The sequence below is a fragment of the Contarinia nasturtii genome, unplaced genomic scaffold, assembly GCF_009176525.2.
Source record: "Contarinia nasturtii isolate CC-2019 unplaced genomic scaffold, AAFC_CNas_1.1 Cnas_scaffold_1240, whole genome shotgun sequence".
Lineage (NCBI taxonomy): Eukaryota > Metazoa > Arthropoda > Insecta > Diptera > Cecidomyiidae > Contarinia > Contarinia nasturtii.
In genome coordinates this window covers 1,733,955-1,757,424 of record NW_022198581.1, presented here as the reverse complement: position 1 = coordinate 1,757,424, position 23,470 = coordinate 1,733,955, and the positions used below count along the sequence as shown (strand labels likewise).

Sequence of the window (23,470 nt, the reverse complement as noted above, 5' to 3'; positions counted from 1 at the left end):
TCTTTGTGCGGTTCTTCTTCGTTTGTCTTTTGAAGAAGATCTACACAAAAGAGAATACACAAAAACGATATTTTACATGAAGATTATATGGACAAATACAATTTTATATGTATTGTCATCTAGGTCCAAATTTTATACGACATTAAATCTAGTTTTCTTTATAAAATTTCTCTCTGTGTACGCATCTTTCCTTAAGTTTCCATTTGGTTAGTCGAACTCCAACTTTTTGAGGAAACAACATTGGTATTGATCCAGCTTCCCCCACCAAAAAATCTTTGATGACATTTGATAAGGTAATAGTGAATAATATTTTAATTATGTTTATTTCGAGAATAATATTTTGTGGGACAAAAGAATTTGTGTCGGAAAAAATAAATTGTGCTTGAAGTGCTTAATACGCAAAAGCCGGTTCAACAAGTTCAATACTCCAATTGGAGATATAAATTTTATCACACAAATATTTGGCTCCATATTGTATATTCAATTCATATCAACTTATTTCTTTTCTAAGAACAGTGTTTTTTTGGAAGTGCCGATGGCGTAAATGAAATCTTTTTTTAAACATTATGCTTGGAATCCAGTCACTTCAAACACTTTTAAAATCAAATTCATGTTTAACTGTAAGAGAAACAATCTCCGTCAAAATGAAGAAACGGGGGGGGGCCCCCCACCGGTAGGACAAGTATTTCGAATTAGACCATCGGCAATTAATTTCTATATAAGTCTGCGCAAAACAAAATAAGTAAATAGTTTCAAACGTTATTGAAAAAAAAAACTTCATCATATATAATTATAATTAAAACGTGAAACATTGAAATTCAGTTTTTTTTATTTAAAAAGTGCTAAAAAAAACAAAATTTTCAAAAAAACCACATCGATAAAAACGATGCTATAAAAATGCAAAATACAGGAATCAATTTAATATTTGTGCGAGGTTATATGTTCACGCCTTTAATCGGATTCCTGAAAAAAAGTGAAAAAAATTAGATGAAAAAACCGTTTACACAGTGCAGTGTGTATAATTATATTGACATAGGAAACTTTGACTGGGTTCTTCGAAAGAAATTCCTTCATCTAATAACACATAATGACATTATTAGATAGAGAAAAGTTCTGTTCATCAAAATAGATATTTACGCTGTTTTCAGTGCTTATGAAACTATAAAAGTACTTTGAAATTCTAGTTTAGCGTTTGACAATGAATAAAAAAGAAATATTTTATTTTATTTTCAGCAAAGAGAAAATGTTAAATGTATTTTTACATTTAAGAACAATATTTGGATTTTTGGAGGAAAATGAAGTACATAAATTATTGTAAATATTCTCTCTCTATCCATTTGTAAGTTAAACAGGTACAATCTTTTTACCAAATTTGGGCATCAAGTGGCTCATGAATCCATTTTTTCCTTTCTTCTTTAATTCTGCCACCTTTTTCTGCATTAATTTCTTTCGTTTTTCGAAATAATCATAATCAACTGGTTTGTATTTGATATTTTTCTGTGGTTGAGGGATTTCATGCGCGGTAACAAGTGGATTTGCATACAAATCGGCAATTCCTTCTTCGCGCTCTGTCGTCGACAACCATGTGAATAGCGCAGGCCTGCCTATTCCAACTATTTCATTAATTTTTTTCATGATCAAATCCTCCAAACGGTTGTAATCTGGGAAGAAAATATCGGGTTTGAGTGCTTCATTTGCAAATGCAACAAACACCTCTTGCAGTCGTGTATCTTGAATCTTTTCCTTGATTCGATCCTAGGTGAGAAAAAAATTTAGCTGATTAATTATAATGTTATGCAATGAATTTAAAATTAGAATTTGTGAATACATACAATAGTTAAGTTTGTATTGGATTTCAATTCCATAATTGCCTTATTGATAACTTCCGTTCCCTTAAGACCTTTGAATTGTTTTTCATCGAACCATTGTAGATTAACGCCGTTTAATTCAGATATCGAATAGAGAAAACATTCCCAATCGTCTACCGGATAGCGCAATCGTTTTTCCCTGTAAAATCTTCTCGCCACATATTTGATCGTACCGGATGCAGTAGTTTCAAGCAATTTTGCACTAGTATTGAAGTCGATCAAGAAACTTCGATGCTTTCGAAGCAATATATTTTCGGGCTTAACGTCATCATGCCTGACACCACGGCTGTGTATGTATTTTGATTGACGTACCTAGTATCGCAAAATTTCAAATGAAAATTATCTTTTCTAACTCAAGATTATAATCTAGATAAAATGTGGCCAAGACACTTACAAAATCCCTGAACAAAATGAGAGTATTGATAGGTTCAGTTGCAATTTCGGTTGACTTTTTATAAAGATGACAGTCGAAAAGTGACATAACTGTCAATATATGTGGGCCCCATTTGTTATAATAATAAATGGGTGAGATGCCATATTTTTCAACACTCGGTTTGTCAACTGCATCCAAATACCAGTACATTTCGAATTCACGATCAGAGTTTGCCTTCGCTTTCGGCGTATTGTTCGTGAATTTCATTGCGACGATGTCATCATTCAACAAATTTATACCTGTGAATGCAGTTTGTTTAGAAAATTGTTCAGTGAAAATGAATCGGATCGATTTGATGTGAATAGAAACATCTTAATGTGCAACATGCATGGACGGATCCACAACATGGACAAATTCATTTCAACTATTGAAAGCTGTATTTTCAGCATCGCAATTTAAAAAAATAGATATAAAATTTATCCTACCTCTGAATATGCGACCATAACCCCCTCGACCGATATCATTATGGTGGACTGGTTTGAAAAGGCCATCAATGGTGTTGTCTTTTTTATTTTTATCAAGATCCCAGATATCATCATTAATATCACCATAGACCTGTCGAAATTTTGTATTAACATTTTCAAACAATAAGTGAAAAACGTTTGTTACTTACAGAAATTGCCAAAAGCCCAAGACCAAAATAGATTTTCAATAGAGTCCACATCATTATGAAGTCAACGAAGTGTTTAAACAACTTTCTTCGTCTAATTTACTTCTTTGATGGCGGTCGACTTAAATACACAAATTTATCGATGAGTTACTAAGCAATATGCATTAAACATGACATATTTGTGACTCAAAACATCTGGCGGTAATTTTTATTCTAAAATAAATTAGAATTACAGTCGAACCTCGATTTTTTGAATACCATTCGAAAGCTTGAAAATTCATATGTGCTGGATCAAACTTTCTGAACTTGAGTTGTACATTTTCAATTTGCAGAAACATTAGAAGACGCCATTGAGTTCGAATTTGGTTTTCAAATAGCCAACAATTATTTAAATATAAATGACATGTCCATGCAATTTTCTATACGAAATGATTTGCGACACAAATGCATATACATGAAAGTATGTGATATAAATTTATCAATATAAATGAATGGGGTTGCACTGTATGGGAAAAAAACAACCCATGTTACTTAATATTTAAAACATTTGTGAATAAATTTATTGACGTACGGCTTTTTTAATTATTTGTGAGTTATTTCTGTTATTTTTGTGTTCTAAAGTAATTATCATCGCGATTACAGTATTTTAGCTTTGTCTTTTCCGATAAGGGAAAAAGAATATAAAACTGATAAAAAGAAATGGTTAACACTCTCAATAGACTGTCTTAAAGCGAGAAATTCGCTAAGGTGGCATTGGTTGACGTGGTCTTCTTTAGGCTATAAATAACTACATAAATAATAAAAATGATGACGGCTTGTCGAACAGATCAAAGATTCATACAGTTCAATATGGTTTTCTATTGGCAAATAAATTTGGCTACAATTTGCTGCATTTCTACTTATCTCACACATGTCATTTTAGCTGTAAATGTATTCCTAGTTTAAAAAGCTCTTGATATTTGCACTGCGTTGAGTTGTTGTGTCCAGAAAACGTATAGTAAGCTCAATTATTAAGAAATTTGGTCTTACGGACTTTTTTTCGCTATTGCTTGATTTTACTTTCCCGATGTGATATTCTTTTGTTTAAAGAATCGACTTTGCGCATGAATACCATTCTAATGATTTCAGATTTATGGAAACCCCGTTTATTTTTTTTTTGGTAATGATTTTTATTGATCAAATAAAACTGAATACACATAACATAAAAATAGTACAGGCATTCGGGTCTAATTATTTATTTTTGTGCGAAATTGGTCTAAAAACTACAAAAACTATAATGTTAAATAAAATAAAGTTTGCTAATAATTAAAAGTAAATCAAGAGTTTATTTCATAGCGAAGACAAATCACATAAACATAAAATTGATTAATTTTATAGTATACGCATGAAATAAAAAAATGTTTAAATCCGAATAATTTACAATCAAGAGTAATGGCTCAAGCAATAATTAAACTATGAATGCTTCACAATGTTCAATTGGTTGAATGCTGGCCACGCTACAATTCTTTAAAATGCTTTCATTCGATTGACTTGTAAATTCAATGCATTCCAAATTGTTTTGACGGATTTTAGTGGATAAAAAAAAGCGGTGACCCCTTTTGAGAATTGAGAGTCAACCATTTTGTATATTTATGAAAATGAAAAACTGAAATTCATTGCGAAAAAAATTTGTTCGATTAAAGAATAAGCTGTGTTTTGTATCTTTCTTTGAATTTTGCATGAATCGGACCGGTCCATTTTGCCCATCTCAAAATCATTTCAACAATAAACCATTGAAATAAATGAAATAGGAAAATGTCGAAGCACACACGAGTGAATGAGAAGGTTGACGGTGTGTATGTGTGTGTGCAACCGATTCGAATGGGACCAATGAATCTTTCGAAACAACAAAGTGATCCCATTTAAACCAAATTTAGTTTCAAGTTAAAATAGTTTCGTTGAATTTCGAAACGGATTTTTGTACAGACACGCACACATATTGCACTAAAAATTTCGTTTTCAGTGACTTAGAATATATATGGGCTGAGGCACAAAAATACGTTGAAAAATTTCGTAATTGGATACAATTTCCAGCCAATTGGTAGATAACCAAAAAATAATAATATATATGTGACATTATATTACAGATACACGGAATTTGGCATGAATGTGCGGGTTAATGTCGAACTTGAAAAAAAAACACGCAAGCGTTTTAAATGTAATTGGGTCGACCACGAATTGGAAATGAAATTTCGAATTTAGAAGCCAATTTAAAGAAAAGCAAACATTGAATCTTTGACATTTCAAGCAATTTAAAGCCTTTTAAACCAAACAAAAGCGAGAATTACCCTAAAGGATTAGTTGCAAACTTTTTTGTATGATAGTTTTTTTTTGTTTTTTTTTCTTTTTGTTCTTCTCTCTATCATTTTCTCACAATTTTTTTTAACATTACTACTACTTAGCTGCGATGTGTATATATGTAAATAATATAGTGTAATAAGCAAAGTATACAATATACAAAAAAAACTAAAATTTATATAAAAAGGCACAACAAATAGTTGTCGAGAACATTACATGCTATAAACTCGCATTACAATTTGATCACTTCCACAATGTTTTTTCTTTCTTTCTTCATTCTATCTTTCTCATTCTTCATTTAATTAAATGCTTAACAATAAATTGTTTATTTTTTAATTTTCATTATCATTTTGTTTTTGCAGTACTTCATCACACGATTTGCGAAATCTTAAACATTAAGTCAAGAATCATCAATGGTCAATATTTTCTACTCAAAATTAATTAATCAGCATTCGCTGTGAATGAGGGTCTCTTTCAGTGCGTTTAATTTTTCTTCGATCAATTGGATGCGATCGGTGATCTCACGCAAATCAACAATCAATTTTGCTTTCGAATTGATGAAATAATCGTAATCGGCATACTCTTCGGGCGAAAGTGTTTTTTCCAAGATTTGTGCGATTATTTTTCCGCGTCGATCGATATCAATTTTAAGGCGTTTCGCTTCATCCAATTGCTCTAATAAACGTACTCGTTTGGCCTCCAACGTTTTCTGAAAATGAAAATAGAAATCCACAGTTAATTCATTTGGCTAATTAAATGAACCCGCATCTATTTGTTTTCTAATTTTCATTTTTATTGATTTTATTGATACGATACCTTTTCCGTTACATCTGTTGTACTGAATAAGCTATTTTCAATGCGAGCCAATCGACCAGACAATGAAAGTAAAAGCATCGTAATATGGCCAACATCATCAACGTGCGAACGAAATTTGCTAGCTTCGCTGGGTCGCACTTTTTGTGCAACAATACTGGAAATGTCAGTGCCGAGCAAGTCGTTTGTTGTATTTTGATCGTTAATTATGCTACGATCGTTTGTCAATGCGACTAATTGTTTGGTTAAACGAATCACAAGCTCTTCTTTTCGTTTGGTTAAATCGCATACATCACCATTTATCAATTGTACATCGCGATTGAATCGACTTCCATTCACTTGACGCGAGAATGGATGATGATTTGAATCGTTTAAGGAGAAAGAACATCCATTCAAAGGTGTGCTGTGAAGAGTGAAAAGCAGAGAGAGAGACATTTAATTAGCAATATGACACAAATCAAATATATAATGAAAATGTTATTTAAAAATATACATACTTTTCAGTTAGATCCAAAGGTTGTTCACGATGCATCGAAGTACCCGCATCTTTCTTGGTACATCGTGACGCCATTTTCGGATTATATAAGCAAGTCACATAATCGCTGGTCGATTTGTATACTTTTGGGGCTATTCGAAATGAGATAACAAAAAAAACAACACAATAAAATATCAATTTATCAAAAGTTCAACAAAAGGTATCTACCTAGAATATTCCGTAGACGATCGTTTGGTGATAATTGTTCAACAAGCGATTCGGTGAGCTGTTTACAATCAAATTCATCGGCAAATCTGGTTCGTGTAATAATTTCGGTTTTGAATTTTGTTGGTGTTGTGTGAATCGAATCGTTGCCATTTGCAGTAACAAAGCTAATGCTATCGTCTAAAATGCTTTCGTCTGTTTGAGATCCAACTTCTAATGTGATCGTTTCATTTAATTTGATTGACGTCACACTATCAGTTAACTGACTGTTTACATCATTACCATTATGCATGAAATCATCCTTGGTCGTGTCGATTATTGATTTTGTGACGATGTCATTCTTATGAATTGGTGATGATGGCAATGACGATGACGACGACGATGATGATGATGATTCTTTGTAACTTTGACCGTTGCCAATACCGTTCAATTCAACAGACGATATTGATTCGGATGACAATTGTGATACGCTCGATGAATCATCGGTGCTAAGGCAATCAATGAACGCATCTTCATCATTTATTTCGGCAATATTTGCATGATGAATACGTTGCGATGACAATAATTTACTTTGCAATTGACTGATTTTTGCATCTTGATCACGTGCCGTAAGCAATGAATCCATAATATTGTTGCACCGTATCAGTTTTTCTTTATCGTTGTGTGACGATTGCATTGGTATTGGTTGCACCAAACCATTTGTATTCATTGCATTATGTTGTGCAACCGTTAGATTTGTGGTGGTTATTTGGGCACGGTGATGTTGTTGTTCATTTGTATGCGATACCATTTGCTGTAAATTCGGTGGCGATGATTGTCGATAATTGGAGCAATCGAGCAAATTCCCCATCGATTCAGTGTTCGTAATTCGTGTACAAACATTATTGTTGTATAAATGATGGGCACGCTTTAAATCAATTGTCGATTGCGAAATGTATTTGGTTGAATTCATCATGGCATTCATTTTACCATTTGCATAACTGTTAATACTGTGATGATGATGATGGTGTTGCTGCTGCTGATGCTGCTGCTGTTGCTGTTGCTGCTGTTGTTGTTGATGCTGCTGCTGCTGCTGCTGAAGATGGTGATGGTTTAATTTCTCATTATTTATCACACCGTTTGTAACATCACCGTTGCCATTGCTTAGGGTCGTATTAGAACCGTATCGTGTCGATGAAACACTTTTTATTTTAACACCTAACGGTAAAACGTCTGGTAAATTATTGATTTTTGTCGAATGCAATTGACCATTGTAGTGCGGCAAATGTATACAATCTTCGTTTGAGTTTAACGTTAATTTGTAACTGCCATGATCTGGATCGGATGTTAATTTTTCGTGTGATTGCCGTGGCAAATACGATGCTTTCGAGTTACTCCTGAAAATATAAAAAAAAAAAATAGGAAAAACTTTACTCATTTGTGATTATAAAAATGTTGATCTTATAGATATCGGGCTTGGTATACATTTATTATGCAAATCTGTGTAAAAAACAACAACAATTTGTCAGACATTGGACGGGCGCCACGTAAAAGTGGTTCATGGAGACAACACAAAATGTTTTTAACTGCATTATATCGGTTATGCAATTTGCTCTGGAGTGAATGCATATTGTGCATATTAAAATGCGTAAGGTAATCTCTGAGAATGGCAACGTATTATTAAGATCGACAAAATAATGCGCGACCTTGTGTCTAATCCGCCTAAATAGCAATTCGACGATTTTTCTTCATTTTTTTTTTGCACTTTTATGATTTATTTACGATGAATAGAAAACTAGAACGTGGCAATTATTGATCGATTTAACGTTTAGCGACAATTGAAAATTCCCTAAGTCGTCGTCATCCATCGTCTTAATTGCAAACGAATTTGATCAATTTTCCGCATTCGATCATCTTTTTATTTCAATTCTAAGCGATCTGTATTCAGCGTAGTTTTTTTTTTCACAAATCTTATAATTTGGCTTATTCGACAAAAATATAATCACGTTAAATGCCAAAATAGTCATGGTTATCAAGCATGAATACAAATGTCTTCTGAACAACACATTTCGTATGTATGCGTTAAGTATTCTGATTGTGTTTTAACTTTTCGTTATTTCATTATTTGTTTCTCTCTCTCTCTCTCTCCCTTCATCTTTTTCCCTGGTTACCATAAAGTATCCATAAAACAACGGAAATGCGATGGATAAACACACTGAAGAAGCAAAAAAAAAAGAGTATCGACATTGTTGCGAATCGCAGATTTGTTTTTATCGGTTTATTGCAGAAAAAACGACGGCAACCATGTGCAAAACAATTCGCTTTAATGGAAAATGTTTTGGTTATAAAATCCAAGTTGATACGTGCGAACATGCGCCATTACAATGTGCACAAAATTTAACATCGATTCATACGCATACAAAGATAGAAGTCAGAAAACATGTTTTAATTGAAATCGGACACAATAGAAAGGCAAACCATTCAAATGAATTGAGTGCGAATAAATGCGACGGAAAAAGGCAGAAGTTCAAATCGCATGCTCAAACGCAAACTCACATTTCATTCGTTTTAAAAATGTTTTTTAATTCAATGCACATCGCGTTTTGCGCCCACTTTGCCGATTAGAGTTTTACATTTTGTATTCTAGTCGGTGGTAATAGTCTTGCATTCGAAATGAATATAACTCGACCAAATATAAATTAAACAACGACAATATACTACAAACACTATATATACATCGAATATGGGTAATTTGCGAAAACAAACGATCACATGAACAATGGCAGTGTTTCATAAACAAAAAGAAAGAAGGAAAGAAAGAAAAAAAAATGATTGAAATGAATTCAGTGCTGATTTTGAACAAGTTTCGCATTTTACGTGGAATTGCAAATGAGCAATTGTACTTTTTTTCGGTCTAACAAAGCACAGCCAACGAAATTTACGGCGAGAAAGAGAGATAAAAAAATGAAAGCTTATCAAAATGAATGGAGAAAAAACATCGCAAGCATTCTATCAAAAAAGCCTACGGGTTAGCATAACATTGTGTTATCAAACTGATTCCATCATTCATATTATAGAAAACCAGAAATGCGCAAGCAATCGTATTTCATGTAGAAAAAAATAAATTTTATCAAATGAACAAACGTACTGAAAAGAAAGAAATGTGCTGGGGCAATACACTTGGACTGGTGGATTTTTTTTTGTTCATTTTCAAAAGAGCGAGACAGAGCGAAAGAAGGAGAGGGATAGAGAGCCCGAAAAAGTGCATTTACCGTAACAACAACGACATTGCCTTTATTCGACGAGACATACGACGGAGGAGAAATCATTGTTCTGTTTTGTGTTCAACATTGACAGAAATGACCTATAGAATTGTGTACATTTTACGCGCACTAAACGGATTTGTGCTCTGATCACATCAAAAGCGTGTGCTACAATAGCGCATATAGATTGCGCAAAACATTATATGGTCGCACTGGTTTTTTTTTTGGTTTGTGTTTTTATCTGTGTTGCACACGAAAAAAAAGTCGCTATGATATTTTCCATCGTCTGAAATGAAATCTATTGATATTTTACATCGATTAGAGCACGAGTCATGTTCACGTTTTTTTTTATTATGTATATCTGTATACAAACATAGCAAACACCAGTAATCGTAGCATCTATATTTCTGCTTTAATTTTGTCATTATTTGTGTTTGCTTAAGGAACAATGTGCTGATTTGTATAATTTTGTTGTTTCACCTCGTTTATTCGTTTTAAGCAAACAAAACTAGTTTATGTCATCTTCGATTTAGTAGCTACTTAAAACAACACAATGAAGAATGATCTCGTGCCATCCAAGAGAAGAGAAAATCGCGTTCGACAAACGATTAATTTGTAGAGAGTGTGCGCTCTTTTTGTCATGCTACCAACCAGAATGAAGTATATCTCGCCTCCGCATATGCCGGTCAGCATTACCAATTTATCTGTGGCATTTCATTTATTATGGTTCTGATATTCTATATGCGAAAGACAGAGCAAGCGATTGGATCAAAGTTTAAATAGATCTGCTATTTCCGCCATTAAATATTGTGCACACACACACACACCAGCAAAAATGAATATGCGATTTTAAGGAGCGGTAATACATTCGTATCTCATCTATGAAATCGAAATGCAAATTCAAATCGCAATAATAAAAACCAATCGAATCGCACACAAAATGAAACTTATCGACGTTGCTGAATAAAGTTGCACAAAGAATGAGTGCGCACGATGCGATAATCTTATTGTGTGTATTTGAAATCTGAATCGCAATGAAGAATGTATTTTTTTTTCATATATTGTACACAGATTATATTTTCAAATCGAAAAATGGAGAAAAAAAAACTGAACTTTAATACCAATTGGCAAATGAAAGCCAATATATATTTGGATATATATAAATCCGCATTTTACGATAGTAAATAGATATTAATAACATTAGAGCATAGAGAAACCGTAACAACAACAAGTCCCTCAAATTCGATTTTTTTTCTCTCGGAAAATTATCGTTAAATGGCATTTTTTCGCTTCGTTGAAATTTATTATTCAAAAGTTGGTCGAAAAAAAAAACGTGGATGGCGTGTGCTAACAACTATTACCATTTAGCATTTCTAAATGTATATTTTTCCGTTTTTCATTTTTTTCCTCGACTTTTTTTAACGTATCTCTCTGGAAAAAAATCGAACTGCACTTTGGCATTTACGAAAAACCGATTAAAATATAAAGCTCAACAACAGATACGCATTTGAAATGGTTAAATGGCACACAACATACACACACACTGTCATTTTCGACCAAATGTAATGCGCTACGAAGGCGCCCAACATAAAGTTCTTTGACTGCACGTTGAAACTTATAAATTGAATGCAACAAAGTAAAAACCAAAAACAACAAAAAAAAATTCTGTGCAAACTGAAAAAGGCGCAAACTGCACATTTGTTATATTTTATCCATCAATATGCGAATGAATGAGCAATATGATCATTTATTCTCCGTCTGATTCGTTGATTTTGGTTTTACATTTTGAATTTGGTGAGTTTGGCTTTTGGAGTTTTATATGATTTTTTTAGGGGTTGTGTTGTTGTGTGTACTATTCAATTACCAGAGAGTTGAATCGATATTCATGTTAATTCGATTCGCCTACAATAGTTCATTCAAACGTAACGATCGATAGAGCGCAGAGAGACAAAACAAAAATTTACTCGATGAGAATAACAATAAACCCATTTGGGTAACAACAAGTTGAAGAGCACACACACACAATTCCAATGTTCAATAATTGTTTGTTCGTATGCAGAAACTGTTGGAAAGAAGAAAAAAAAAATCGTCCGGGCACGATGTTGCAAAATCAACACCATACAATGGATGCAGTCAGATAGACACCAAGTCAAATGATGATTGGATACACAGACAACGAAGAAAAAATCAGCAAGCACAATTCGAAATCGTATCCATAAATTCAATGAGTACAAATCTGGTTGGCATAATCTTAACATAGAATTCTGTTCTGTCGACTTAGCATTTAAGCATTTTATCCGTCAAGTTTTTCATTAGCAAAGGAAAAAACAAAATATATCATTTAGAAAATCTTGCGGTGGCGTATCAATGAAAATACTTCTCATTCTCAGTTGAATAGACATTGAAAATGGTACAAATTATAAACCGACGAACCGTTTTAGTGCTGAATCACTTTTATTTTGTTGCTGATGAATAGATAAAAGTCAATTGTCCATCATTTGGCACATGGGCGTCGTCGGTGTTTCTATAGCAATGCTCAACTTTTGGACTTAGAATGATTTGGAGAAAAATGCGATTTGGCAAGATTATCGCACATTTGCGAGTGATTTTCTAATGGTAATTGTTTTCAATAGATTTGAATTGCATTTACCATGCGCTCGTACTTAATACGAAAAGCGTTCAAGATGCATATTTCGTAAACATTATTTATTGTTGTGTGTGATTCCTGTTTGTTCATATGGCAGCCGGTACACAGCCGTTTCTCTCGTTTTTTTCCTTCTTTTCACAATTTTATTCGCGCTGCATATTGTAACAACGAAGCGTTAAAGTTCATGCATGATGTATATTTATTGCCATTTACTTGATGTCCGAGTTCATTGCTCAAAATCGGTTTGATTTTCATTACATATTACAACTTTTGTTGTTTCGGGCGTAAAAAACATTAATGCTTCATTTTGTTTATATTTATATATTTTCGCAGAGAAATGATTTAAACAGGAAACAACAACAACAAAAATAGACAGACACAAAGAACAAAACATCGTCGACAGAGGCAATCCGCCATAGTGCCATTAGAAAATTGCAACAAATATCTAAAAATAGTACATACTAAACACGAACATTTATATATATATATATATATTAGACTGGTTGCATTTGACATTTCAATTCTGCACAGTGACCGTTTATGTGTCAGTTTTGTGTCGATGGAAGAGTGAAAAATGGCTGCAAAACAAAAATATATGCGGTTGTTAAACAAACCGAAGTCAAAGCGACCGAGAAAGAGATGTAACAATAATTTATCTATAATAATATTTATGAGATTTTGCTATAGAAAATGAATCTTTCCGCTTGAAACCGTTAGATTCGTAAAATTCGTTTGCAATGGTTTTCCAAGTTTGGGCAATGTTCATTTGCATTCAATTAAATGCAGGCGTTCAATGTATAGCAAAAGCCCAAAAGAAGCAATGGCAAAACCAAACAACTGATATTTAAACATCAATTATTTCTATTAAATAACATAATATGATTTTATTACGATTCAATTGCATTTAGCACTTATGGGCAAAATCGCAATGGAATCGGATGATATTTGCCCCCATGCAAAAAAAGCACACACACACACATAGAGAGAGAGGGGGAGAGAGAGCATTTGAAAATAGTTTAATGAAATTACGGCATCGAGCCACTGCTAATTGTGACCAAACACAAAGTGAATGCAAATCGTAAGATATGTTCAGTATGTACATGTTTGTGTGAATGTGTTTGTGATCATGTGTCAATTAGAGAGTCTCTCACAAAACTTAAGACGTTGAAGTCATCGATCATTTCCGATGTTGAATAATCACAAAAATCGCAGCAGAAATAATTCTACCGTAGCAGTCATCATATCGTCGTGCAATGACAGCCACAGTAACGATGTGTTCATATCATGCTTAAGTTACATGCCAGATGCTTGATTAGTTGACCTTTGATTGACTATATGGCGGGGAAAAACCGGGATTTATTGTAAACCATTTGGCTTTACATGTGCGTGAGCGTTTGAGCCTCCATCTCTTTCGATCATGTTGACGATGATGATCGAAGAGATTTATTGGCCCGAAAATGTCTACTTTAATTCCTCTACGCTTGAAATAATTCAAGCAAATACACGAAATTGCGTGACATTTAAAACAAATAATTAACTAGATCAAATACTTCATGTAGAAACGATTTATTTTCGAAAAGCAACAAAGTACAACTTAAATAAACTTCAAGTAACTTGAACTGTCGGTTAAGATTAACGTAATCAATTTTACAAGAAATCCGGTCAAAACGTGACATAATATAGCAATGTAATGAAAATATAAATAAAATACATTGGAGAAATGATAACATCTTGCCTAATACAGAACTTGTTTTCTTCTAGATACTTCAGATAATCAATATGCCATTTTGCGAATCGGAAACGATCTATCTGCACTTACGTGCCGCTCGTACCAATGTTCTTTTAAAGATTCAACCATTTGGTTGTTTATTTCTCGCAACATTTCTCAGGTAGAATACATCATTTTTTGTATACACCAGAATTTGAATTCGTGCAAATATTACTGGTGAAATTTTTATAATGCTATTTTTGTTATTCTATTCAAATCGAATTGATCGCAGTTTCCATTTGAATTTTTAGCACACTTCCCAGATCAACGTCTAAAAATGATCAATTTTTGACAAAAATAGGTTATTTGAGCGAATGTTTTTGTATGCCGCAAAAAAAAAAATGTGGTTGGAAAACTTTACAGATTTTAACAGATAATTTTATATGATATACAGTTGCTTGTTGCCAGTGATGACACCATAAGAAGACCACCAAGTGTGAAAAAACCACAAATATTTCATTCGAACGGCCAATGATGATTTTCATAATCAGGCAAAACAAAATAACAAAATTATGTAATGGTTGTTTATGAATCAACTGCAGTCGAACTTCGTTTTCCCCTCTCATCTCTCTCTCTCTCTCTCGCTCGCTGTAAATTAATTTTTTTACGATTTTCGTGTATTTTTATGGAAACAAACACTTTTGACCAAATTGATTTTCGATAACAACAAATTTGGACTGATTTCCATCCATTTAATGAGTACGATAAAAAATGACGTAATGTATACAGATGCCCAGTGAACAGCTGTATAGTGTGAAATGTTTTTTCTTCGCATCATCGGCTATGCAGATGTTTCTTTTTTCGCACTTATGCTCATTTGCGTTTAGGTTCAATATTTCTTTTTATTATTAATATTTTTTTGATTGTCTGGCGTTTTACATATGGCGCCAGTCGTTTTATGTACATTTCACAACGAGAAGAATCGTCCAAGGTCGACGATAAATATTGTCAATTTTGTCGCACTTTAAAAAAAAATCGAATAATATAAGTGAATCATTGATTTTAATCATATAAATGAAATAGCTTTTTTATAATTTCATTTTCAAATGACTGTTTACAGTTTTCAATAAATTTAAAATTCAATTCACAAAAGAAATTGCATTTTTGTTCGTTTTCTCGTAAAAATCAACTAGAACTGCTTAAAAAAGCTCAAGGAAAAATAAATAATAAATGAGTGTTTTTTTTCAGTACATGCAGCCGAGTTTGACAGTGCAACGAAAAGTCGTTCACATATGGTTTCACTAATTTCAATTCAAGGCATTAAATTGGTGTTTTGTATGGAAAATTCAAACGATTTTTTTTTCTCAATCTCGCTTCTTTTTTGTTTCGCTAGTATTGAATAGTTTTTCATTTGTGCTCATTAAAGTTAATTGCAGTGAGATGGAATTTTTTTTTCGGAACGGAACTTTGTGCAATTGAAAAGTCATTTCAAAAGGTCACATTAATTTCAATTGATTGTGAGAAAGATTAACGGAAATCTGTCTCACAGAGATTAGAGAAAAAGACAGAGAAATACAGCCACAAAGCAGAGCAACAGCAATGTCGATGGATAGTTTTTGGTATGGCATTGGCCATGGTGTGCGGGAACTTCAATTAACACCATATTACAATGGAAACGCTTGATACAATATAAATCACTTAAATGAGTCGTTCTGTCGTCCATCGTGGCTGAGGAATCGAACAATTATCTTTGAACAAAACTTCATAATTTCCAACAAAACTGACAATATTAATAATGATAGGTTCTCTTATTTGAAAGCTGCACTTTTTCTATCACTCCCTCCCTCTATTTTTTTGCTCTATTTTTCACCTTTTGTGCATTTGTGTTCTCATTAGAGCAAAGATTTATTACGCGAACCGTGTCTTACACATGGTTTTCCATTCGAAAACTGGTAATTATATCGAAACCAAAGCGATAATTTAGATTTTAGTTCGTCTTGAATGAATTTAATCGTGACAATTTGAAGGAAATGATAGTGTGCAATTTTTCAATGAAATTCAGAGAAAGAAAGAGAAAGAAAAGTGTTTACATTTTGTTTAAATGTTTCATTGAGCTTTGCTTTCGATAGCATCTTATGTTCGATGGCATACGCCAACACACCACACACCGGTGTCGATCTCATTCGAATCAATTGTACAGCCCAATACTTGGATGCTTACGTATATTTTCTCCAGTTAGAAAACATTCAACTGAAATTATTGTCCAAACAGATTTACGACTTGTGATACAGAAGTAGCAAGAAAATATACCATTGTCCGGTGAATTATGAATTGAACGACAAAAAAAAAAAGCATTGGACTTTATCTTGTGTTTAGGTTGAGAAAGTCGATTGCAAAGCATATAATTTTGTTTTCTCTCTTGTTGTGAATTTGCCATAAGCATGTTCAAATGTGAGCTTGATTTGAAGGGTTCCAATATTACGGTCGTCATTCCAATCAATTTTCAAATGCAACAATTTACTCAGGATTAATCGACAAAAATTTATATGCATGGCATTGAACAAATATTGGTCGAAAATATGAAATTTTTCGATGAAAAAGCGACACCATGAAACGTCACACAAAAAAGAGACGAAGAAAAAAACATCATATATTTTGTGATTTATACCGGCAAAACAACCGATAGACAAATTATTTGTAATCACGATGCCTCGATTGATAGGCTGAAAATGAAGATGCCTGCAGCGTATTATAAATTTAAACGCATCAGAAACTGGTTATTATTTTAATTTGTATCTCTATAGCAAATGCAATCGATGCAACGATGAGACCGAAAGCAAAAGGCTTGCTTTGTGCACGCTATGTCGATGCCCATGTGTAGAACAAAATGAATCAGTTAGTTTTGATTGAAAATTGTCGCATAAACGCTGCAGGTGAATTTCTTTAGTAAGTCAACGGACATACATTTGCACACACTTCAAATCACCATTGACAATGTTGAATTGTGCCCATTTTGCGCTTTTTTGCTATATTGTTGCTTCTCTTCGTTTCGGTAATAATTCAAATTGATAGTGGAAAATTGATGATTATATTTTGAATTGTTCCTCTCACTGCATTCATTCATTATTGCACAAATGAGAGAGTGAGTGAAAGAGAGAGAGAGAGACATTCTGAATAAAATCGCATAAAATTACATTCAGTGCAATTATTTATTTTGGTGTTTTTTTTGTTCGTTGCACGTTTCAACTGCGTGTCCATGTATACTTGTAATAATGCAGTTTTTCACATTTTAAATATTCAACGAAAATTAAATTTCGTATGCATTCTTATCTGAAACCGATCGATTTTCATGGGCAGTGTAATAAGAAACTGAATGAAAATGGTGCACAAAATTGCAGTTATCCACACCAGAGTGTTCGTTCATATTAAATATATCATATATTTTTTTCGTGCCCTTCAAATGAATTTCATCTGGAAGTATACACATTGTATTACACACACACCATTATCGATTTGATCACAATGAATTAAAAGCGGAACAATTCTGATTTCATTTTCTTTCGTTTGCGTAGCTGATGCGCCTCTCCTCCATTCAAGTAATATTCATGCAGTTTACGCAATTGAACCAATTTCATAAATAATTCTGGCATTGGCCAAAAGACACACAAATTGCCCACACCATTGACGTCTCATCCAAGAAAGCCATGCAGGCAACTCGACTGTGCAATCGAACATTGAAAGAGAAAGGATGCCATTTAAGACTGGATATACGCAGTGTTGCACAAGTGAATAAATGATTGAAATAAAGAAAGTGTTTTGTGTGCTAAAAGTTTAGTGACCATGACTTTATACACAAGTATATTCGTTACAATACCTCCACCATCGTGCACTTCATACACACAAAATCCTCTCAGCTCTTCGATTGAAGAAAAGATACAGCGAACAAACAAAAACAAAATCCAGAAGCAAAATCAATTGCTTGCGAAGAATTTGCATTCGCTATCGTTAAAACCGAAAAAAAAACAACCAACAAGACCAAAAGTGATTTGTATCGATGACGGTATCAAAGTAGTAATTTAAAAAGCCATTATTTGAGTCGTTTATGCTTCACTGTTTGCACAGCTTTGTTTAGAAATGATTTTAAATTAATTTTTCCACACAAACACGCACACACACACACATACACATGAGGAGAAAAAAGCAGCAATCGCTTTTTTGTTTTCTGTATAAAAAAATGAAGAAGTAAAGAAATGTGCAATAATTTCTTTCAAACCGTTTGAGCGAGCAAGGGAGAAAGAAAAACGTTTTAAAAATTCCATTCGATATTTAAATCGATGATTGTCATTAGTTTGTCACTTTTTTTGTATACATTTTCTGGCGGAGGTTTCACTTTGACTTCATACCATTTAAGTGAATTCTTTGATGTCATCGGTTCAACTGTATCAGAAGAGAGGACAATGGTTTCTTCGCTTGTTTTAAAGAACAACGTCACCGCTGAAATTATTCAACGAACCATTTTTTTCTTCGTTTTTTTATCGCAAAATTTGTGTTTGTAGTACCAGTTGAAGTGAAGAAATGTTCAATCGTTTTTTGCTCAGAAAATGTTTTGAGAATTGTAATCATTACAAGAAAATATAACATTCATGATACGTTGATTTTCTATTTTTTTTATTTCTTTCTTGTAAATCATTTTCGATTTCAATTTCATTGCTATTTAGTACGGACAAGAAAACATTTCTGTATAAATGCACTACGCACCCGATTCAGTCAGTCTGAAACGACCTTGTATATATCACTGTGTAAATCTTGCTGTGCCAACCGATATAATACTGGATCTTATGCTGTACCAGTGCTACGAACCGGACCCGTATATACGATATTTATGACCATACAATTATGCCGTTGAACAGACACACACAGAGAGAGAAAGAGAGGTGAAGATGAAATGCATGTGGCAGAGAGATGAGAAGAGAATAAAAAATGAAAACTTAACATTGTCCAACGTATGGTTTTGCCGAACTCGTTTTATTTTATGGTCCACATAGCGTCATAATTTTTATCGGCGCAACCGGAGAATTTGAAAATGTCTTCTGAATTTTAAGACGTTTTATTTTATTGTCCTTTGTATATATGCGATCGAAAACACTCTCTCATATAATATATACGTATTTTATTTATTTTTGTTTTATATATTTTCGTTGGGTTTATTTTCATTCAATAGTTGTTCGATTCCCATGAAATGCCACACATTTGCACAGTGACAGAGTGACGACTAACCTGGCAAAGATATTGAAAATGCGAAACAATCGTCCACAGTGAAAAGACTCTGAAATCGACATAAAATATATATATGTGTGTGTGGTGAAAGACTTTTTCTTTCGCTGTGGACGAATGCGTTACGAATGTCGTATGGCAGCGTCAACTATTCATTGGATTATTAGCCGGTAGATTAAACAAAAGAAACAACAACAACACGGTGTTTTTCGTTGTTAAATCGATTGGCTTTTCTTTGATGTTTTAACGGCAATGTTTTGGCGTTCCAGTCACATGATTTCGAACGACGCAGAAAATGCGAACATTTCAATTTTGATCGTCATCGAAATTCGACATGTTCATAAAGCGATTGACACGTAAAATTGTGATCGAATAGATTTGTCCATGAATTGATCAATGATCATTGATCCGGTGGAAATGAGGTGAAAAAATTGATTTGAATAGAGCAATGATACACAATTAGACAATGAACTTTGACTGTTAAATCGTAATGCTTGAAGGGCGTAACGTCGGAATTATGTTTTATTTTTTTCATCCATTCTGCGTGACAAATATGCAGACGACGAAACTTAAGTTTCATTTGAATCCGTCAGTATGGCTGCATTACAAAAATTCAGTTCCTCTTACAGACAGTAAAGCGGAAATATCACAGTTAATCTCACCGTCTATTCGACACAAGAAAAAACCCAATACTCTAGCAATTGCTCGAGATCACACATTTCGCAGCATCCGTGAGTGACAAAGAAATTCGTTTGGATTAAATTTGAATATATTTTGGTTGAATAGATGAAAGAGACAACGACCTTTAGATTGCGTAAATGAAAATTAATTGTTGTTGAGTTCTATTTGGTAGCGGTTTTATGTTTGCCATTGTTAGATCGATCATTAAAGAAAAGCGAAACGAAAGAGAAAACGCCGGTATATTGAATTCTATGCGCGCGCGCACACACACAGTAGAGTTTCAGTGCCGTGCATAGAGAAACAAACAAACAAAAAATTGTTGTAAGTATTTCTTTTTCTTTTCATTTTAGTTTTCAATTTTATATACTTTTATTGCATTCAACGATTTTGATATAGATTATTTCAAAGTGTGTCTTTTGATTTGGTAATACACGGATGTGTCGACTCGACTTGACCATATCTGCTTCTACAACTTTATGCTTACGCAATGGAATTATTACTGGATTTCGACTCTTGACGGCCATCACGATCCGCGTTGGAAAATACACAAAAGAAAAGAAGGAGAAGAAAAAAACAACTGTAACACATTTTTTTTTTTTTTTTGGCTTTTGTACAAAACTTTTATCGAATATTCCTCTTTTTACCAGCTACTGGGCTTGAAATGTTGCATTAAATGTGGCGTTTTCTTGTAAATATCTGATATATTTTCATTTTGTATGGAGAAAGAAGGTATCGCAAAGCGTTGATAAGATTAAATTGTTGTACAGAAGTACACATCAACGAATCGATTAATTGGCGATAAATATGACAGATTAATTTATCATTGAGTTGATTAAATTCATATGAATTACATAGTTTATAGTTCAATTGAATATGACGATGAAAAGAAAAAGAGAGAAAAGTTCCGATAACTCAGGTTTGTTCAATCCGTCCGAAATCGATCAATCAAATGTGCAAGCTCTCTCTCTCTCTCTCTCTCTCTCCCTCTCTCTCTGGATTGCGGAAGAACATCAAGACCAAGATTGATAATGTATATCATAAATGATGAATCAGAGAACTGCAGAGAAAGAGTGAACGAAGCAATACGGCTTTCAAGAGCACACACGTTCAATGATCGATTGAAATAAAAAAGAGAAAATCATTTTGCGCATAGCTAGAGATAGGAGGGAGAAAGAAAGACAGATTGTCACTATTCGAAAGGAAAACTGAGCCACATGATATGATAAGACTTGAGACTGCAATGAAAATGCAAAGTAAATAAAACAAGTTCGAAAGGTATTTTTAATCACATTGAAATGATAAAATGACACATGATTTCATTGGCAAATAGTAACGGTTTTTTGGTTTTACTTCGTTGATGTGTATAAACCCACAACAACAACATAACGTCAGGTTCCATTGGCAGATTTTATTGAGTGGATTAAACGATGTTTCGTTTCATTTGGAATTCGATTTGTAAGGCGTACTTAAGCCAACAACAGACAACACAAGATAAATTCCACACAACACCGAGCAATTTGTTTGAGAAAAAAAAAACAAACAACAACAGTACAACGATTTTGTATGGAACAACCGCAAGTAATTCATTAGGTAGTGTCAATTTCATCTCTCTATCACTCGAATGAAATATTTTTTCATGTGCAACCAGTATGTGTGCACAAAATTTGCATTCATTTTCAGTAAAATATATATATTCTTTTGGCGCTAATAATGACCGAAAACAAAAACGAAAAATAACAACAATAATCATACAATGGTCATAAATCACTGTTTTCAGTATTCATTAAAGAAATGCAACGAAACAAAATGAATCCGCACCATGATACATTTATCACTTGCATACATTGTCGATTCATTCGATTTGCTCAGTTAGTAATTTTGGTATTTGAACTATTCCAATGTACGATCGATCAAATGAAGGATGGCTTCTGACTTATGGTACACACCATGCATTCAAAGTGAAGATCGTGTTGTATGTGTTTACAGTTGTCAATACCAATAACGAAGTACATTTATATTGTGCATTCTTTTTTTTTTGTTGTTCATCTTCAGAAAAGAAAAACCAATCGATATATGCGAAAAGATGCGAGCGAAAAAAAGTTTAACCGCAAATCGAATTCCTTTCATATTTAAGACGTAGAAGATGCACACACAGTGGCTGTAAATTCATGTAAAATGTCACTTTCAAGACAACGGAGAAAAAAAAAACCAACGATAAAGAAGAAGAAAAAAAATATCGACAACAGTTAACATCAGTCGTCGCCTGTGGAGAAAATATTTGTGTAAAATTCAAAACTAACAGCCATTACTAACTTTACAAGAAGTATGCAAAATGTAGCGACAAACAAAAAAACGAAGAGAAAAATCAATTTGTTGCAATATAAATGAAAATCAAAAGCCAGCAAATGCGCAAAAGAGAAGGAAATGCATAAAACACACAGTTTGTTGTTCACACCACAGAGTGATGATGTCGAAAAAAATACAAGCTTTTTTCAAATTTTCTTTCACAAAAGAGAGACGAGTACAAAATCTAAGGGAAAATGACTCGTTGTAAGTTCATAAGTATCTGTAAGTTTCACAAGTTCGCGTAAGAACTCTTGAGTTCTACATACATTTTTGTAAGTTCGTCTAAGTTTTACGTAAGTTCCTTTGATTACTAGTAAGTTTTTCAACGTCAATTGAAAATCGCAGAATGTTGGGAATGGTCATAAATGTTAGTCATGTCGAATCAGATAGAAAATAATTTGTATAAATAAGTCGAGACAGTTTTCGGTGAAAAAATACCAAGAAATATAAATTCGTCTGATTAGACGTCATTTTTGAAAGAGTCGGTTTTGATAGTGAATAATCAGTAATGTATCTCAAAGATCCACAAAGAATTATTGCTTATGAGTCTATGAGTGTTGAGAGCGATGCTTCAATATCAAAATCAGGTCTTTTAAGGATGATATCCAATTTACTAATTGGATTGGTAATTTTTATTTTAAAATACGTTCTACTTTTTTGTACAAATTATTTGCAGCGTGAGATGTAATTAAAAAAAGTTGACCAGCGTTGTGTCATTTGACTACTACATGTGCGACTGTTTCGGCATGTTGACGCATATCGAACTTACAGCAGTGTGTTAATGTATATGGACAAAGCGTAAGTTCGTATA

General features: G+C 33.3%; 2 protein-coding genes across 5 annotated transcripts in view; both read right to left on the bottom strand.

Annotated features, from left to right (window-relative positions):
• Positions 1–917: 917 nt before the first annotated feature.
• On the bottom strand, positions 918–3,026 carry LOC116345126 (casein kinase I-like). 2 transcript variants are annotated; one of them, XM_031774220.1, is made up of 6 exons: positions 2,915–3,026; positions 2,727–2,856; positions 2,263–2,540; positions 1,833–2,180; positions 1,368–1,755; positions 918–963 (listed from the first exon to the last, which is right to left on the bottom strand). In XM_031774220.1, exons 1-6 carry the CDS (start codon positions 2,966–2,968, stop codon positions 944–946), a joined length of 1,218 nt encoding a protein of 405 aa, XP_031630080.1. In that variant the 5' UTR covers positions 2,969–3,026; the 3' UTR covers positions 918–943. The 2 variants fall into 2 exon arrangements, with proteins under 2 accessions (XP_031630080.1, XP_031630079.1); XM_031774219.1 differs by lacking the exon at positions 918–963 and having other exon boundaries at positions 1,217–1,755.
• A 1,112-nt stretch (positions 3,027–4,138) lies between these two features.
• The window catches only part of LOC116345458 (protein Shroom), a 180,697-nt gene continuing 161,365 nt past the window's right edge, over positions 4,139–23,470 (bottom strand). For all 3 annotated transcript variants that reach the window (XM_031774860.1, XM_031774861.1, XM_031774862.1), the window contains 4 exons: positions 6,765–8,137; positions 6,559–6,688; positions 6,065–6,464; positions 4,139–5,957 (listed from right to left, as the gene is read on the bottom strand). In XM_031774860.1, the coding sequence (XP_031630720.1) occupies positions 5,694–5,957; positions 6,065–6,464; positions 6,559–6,688; positions 6,765–8,137 (2,167 nt within the window). In that variant the 3' untranslated portion in view covers positions 4,139–5,693. The remainder of the gene's footprint in view (positions 5,958–6,064; positions 6,465–6,558; positions 6,689–6,764; positions 8,138–23,470) is intronic.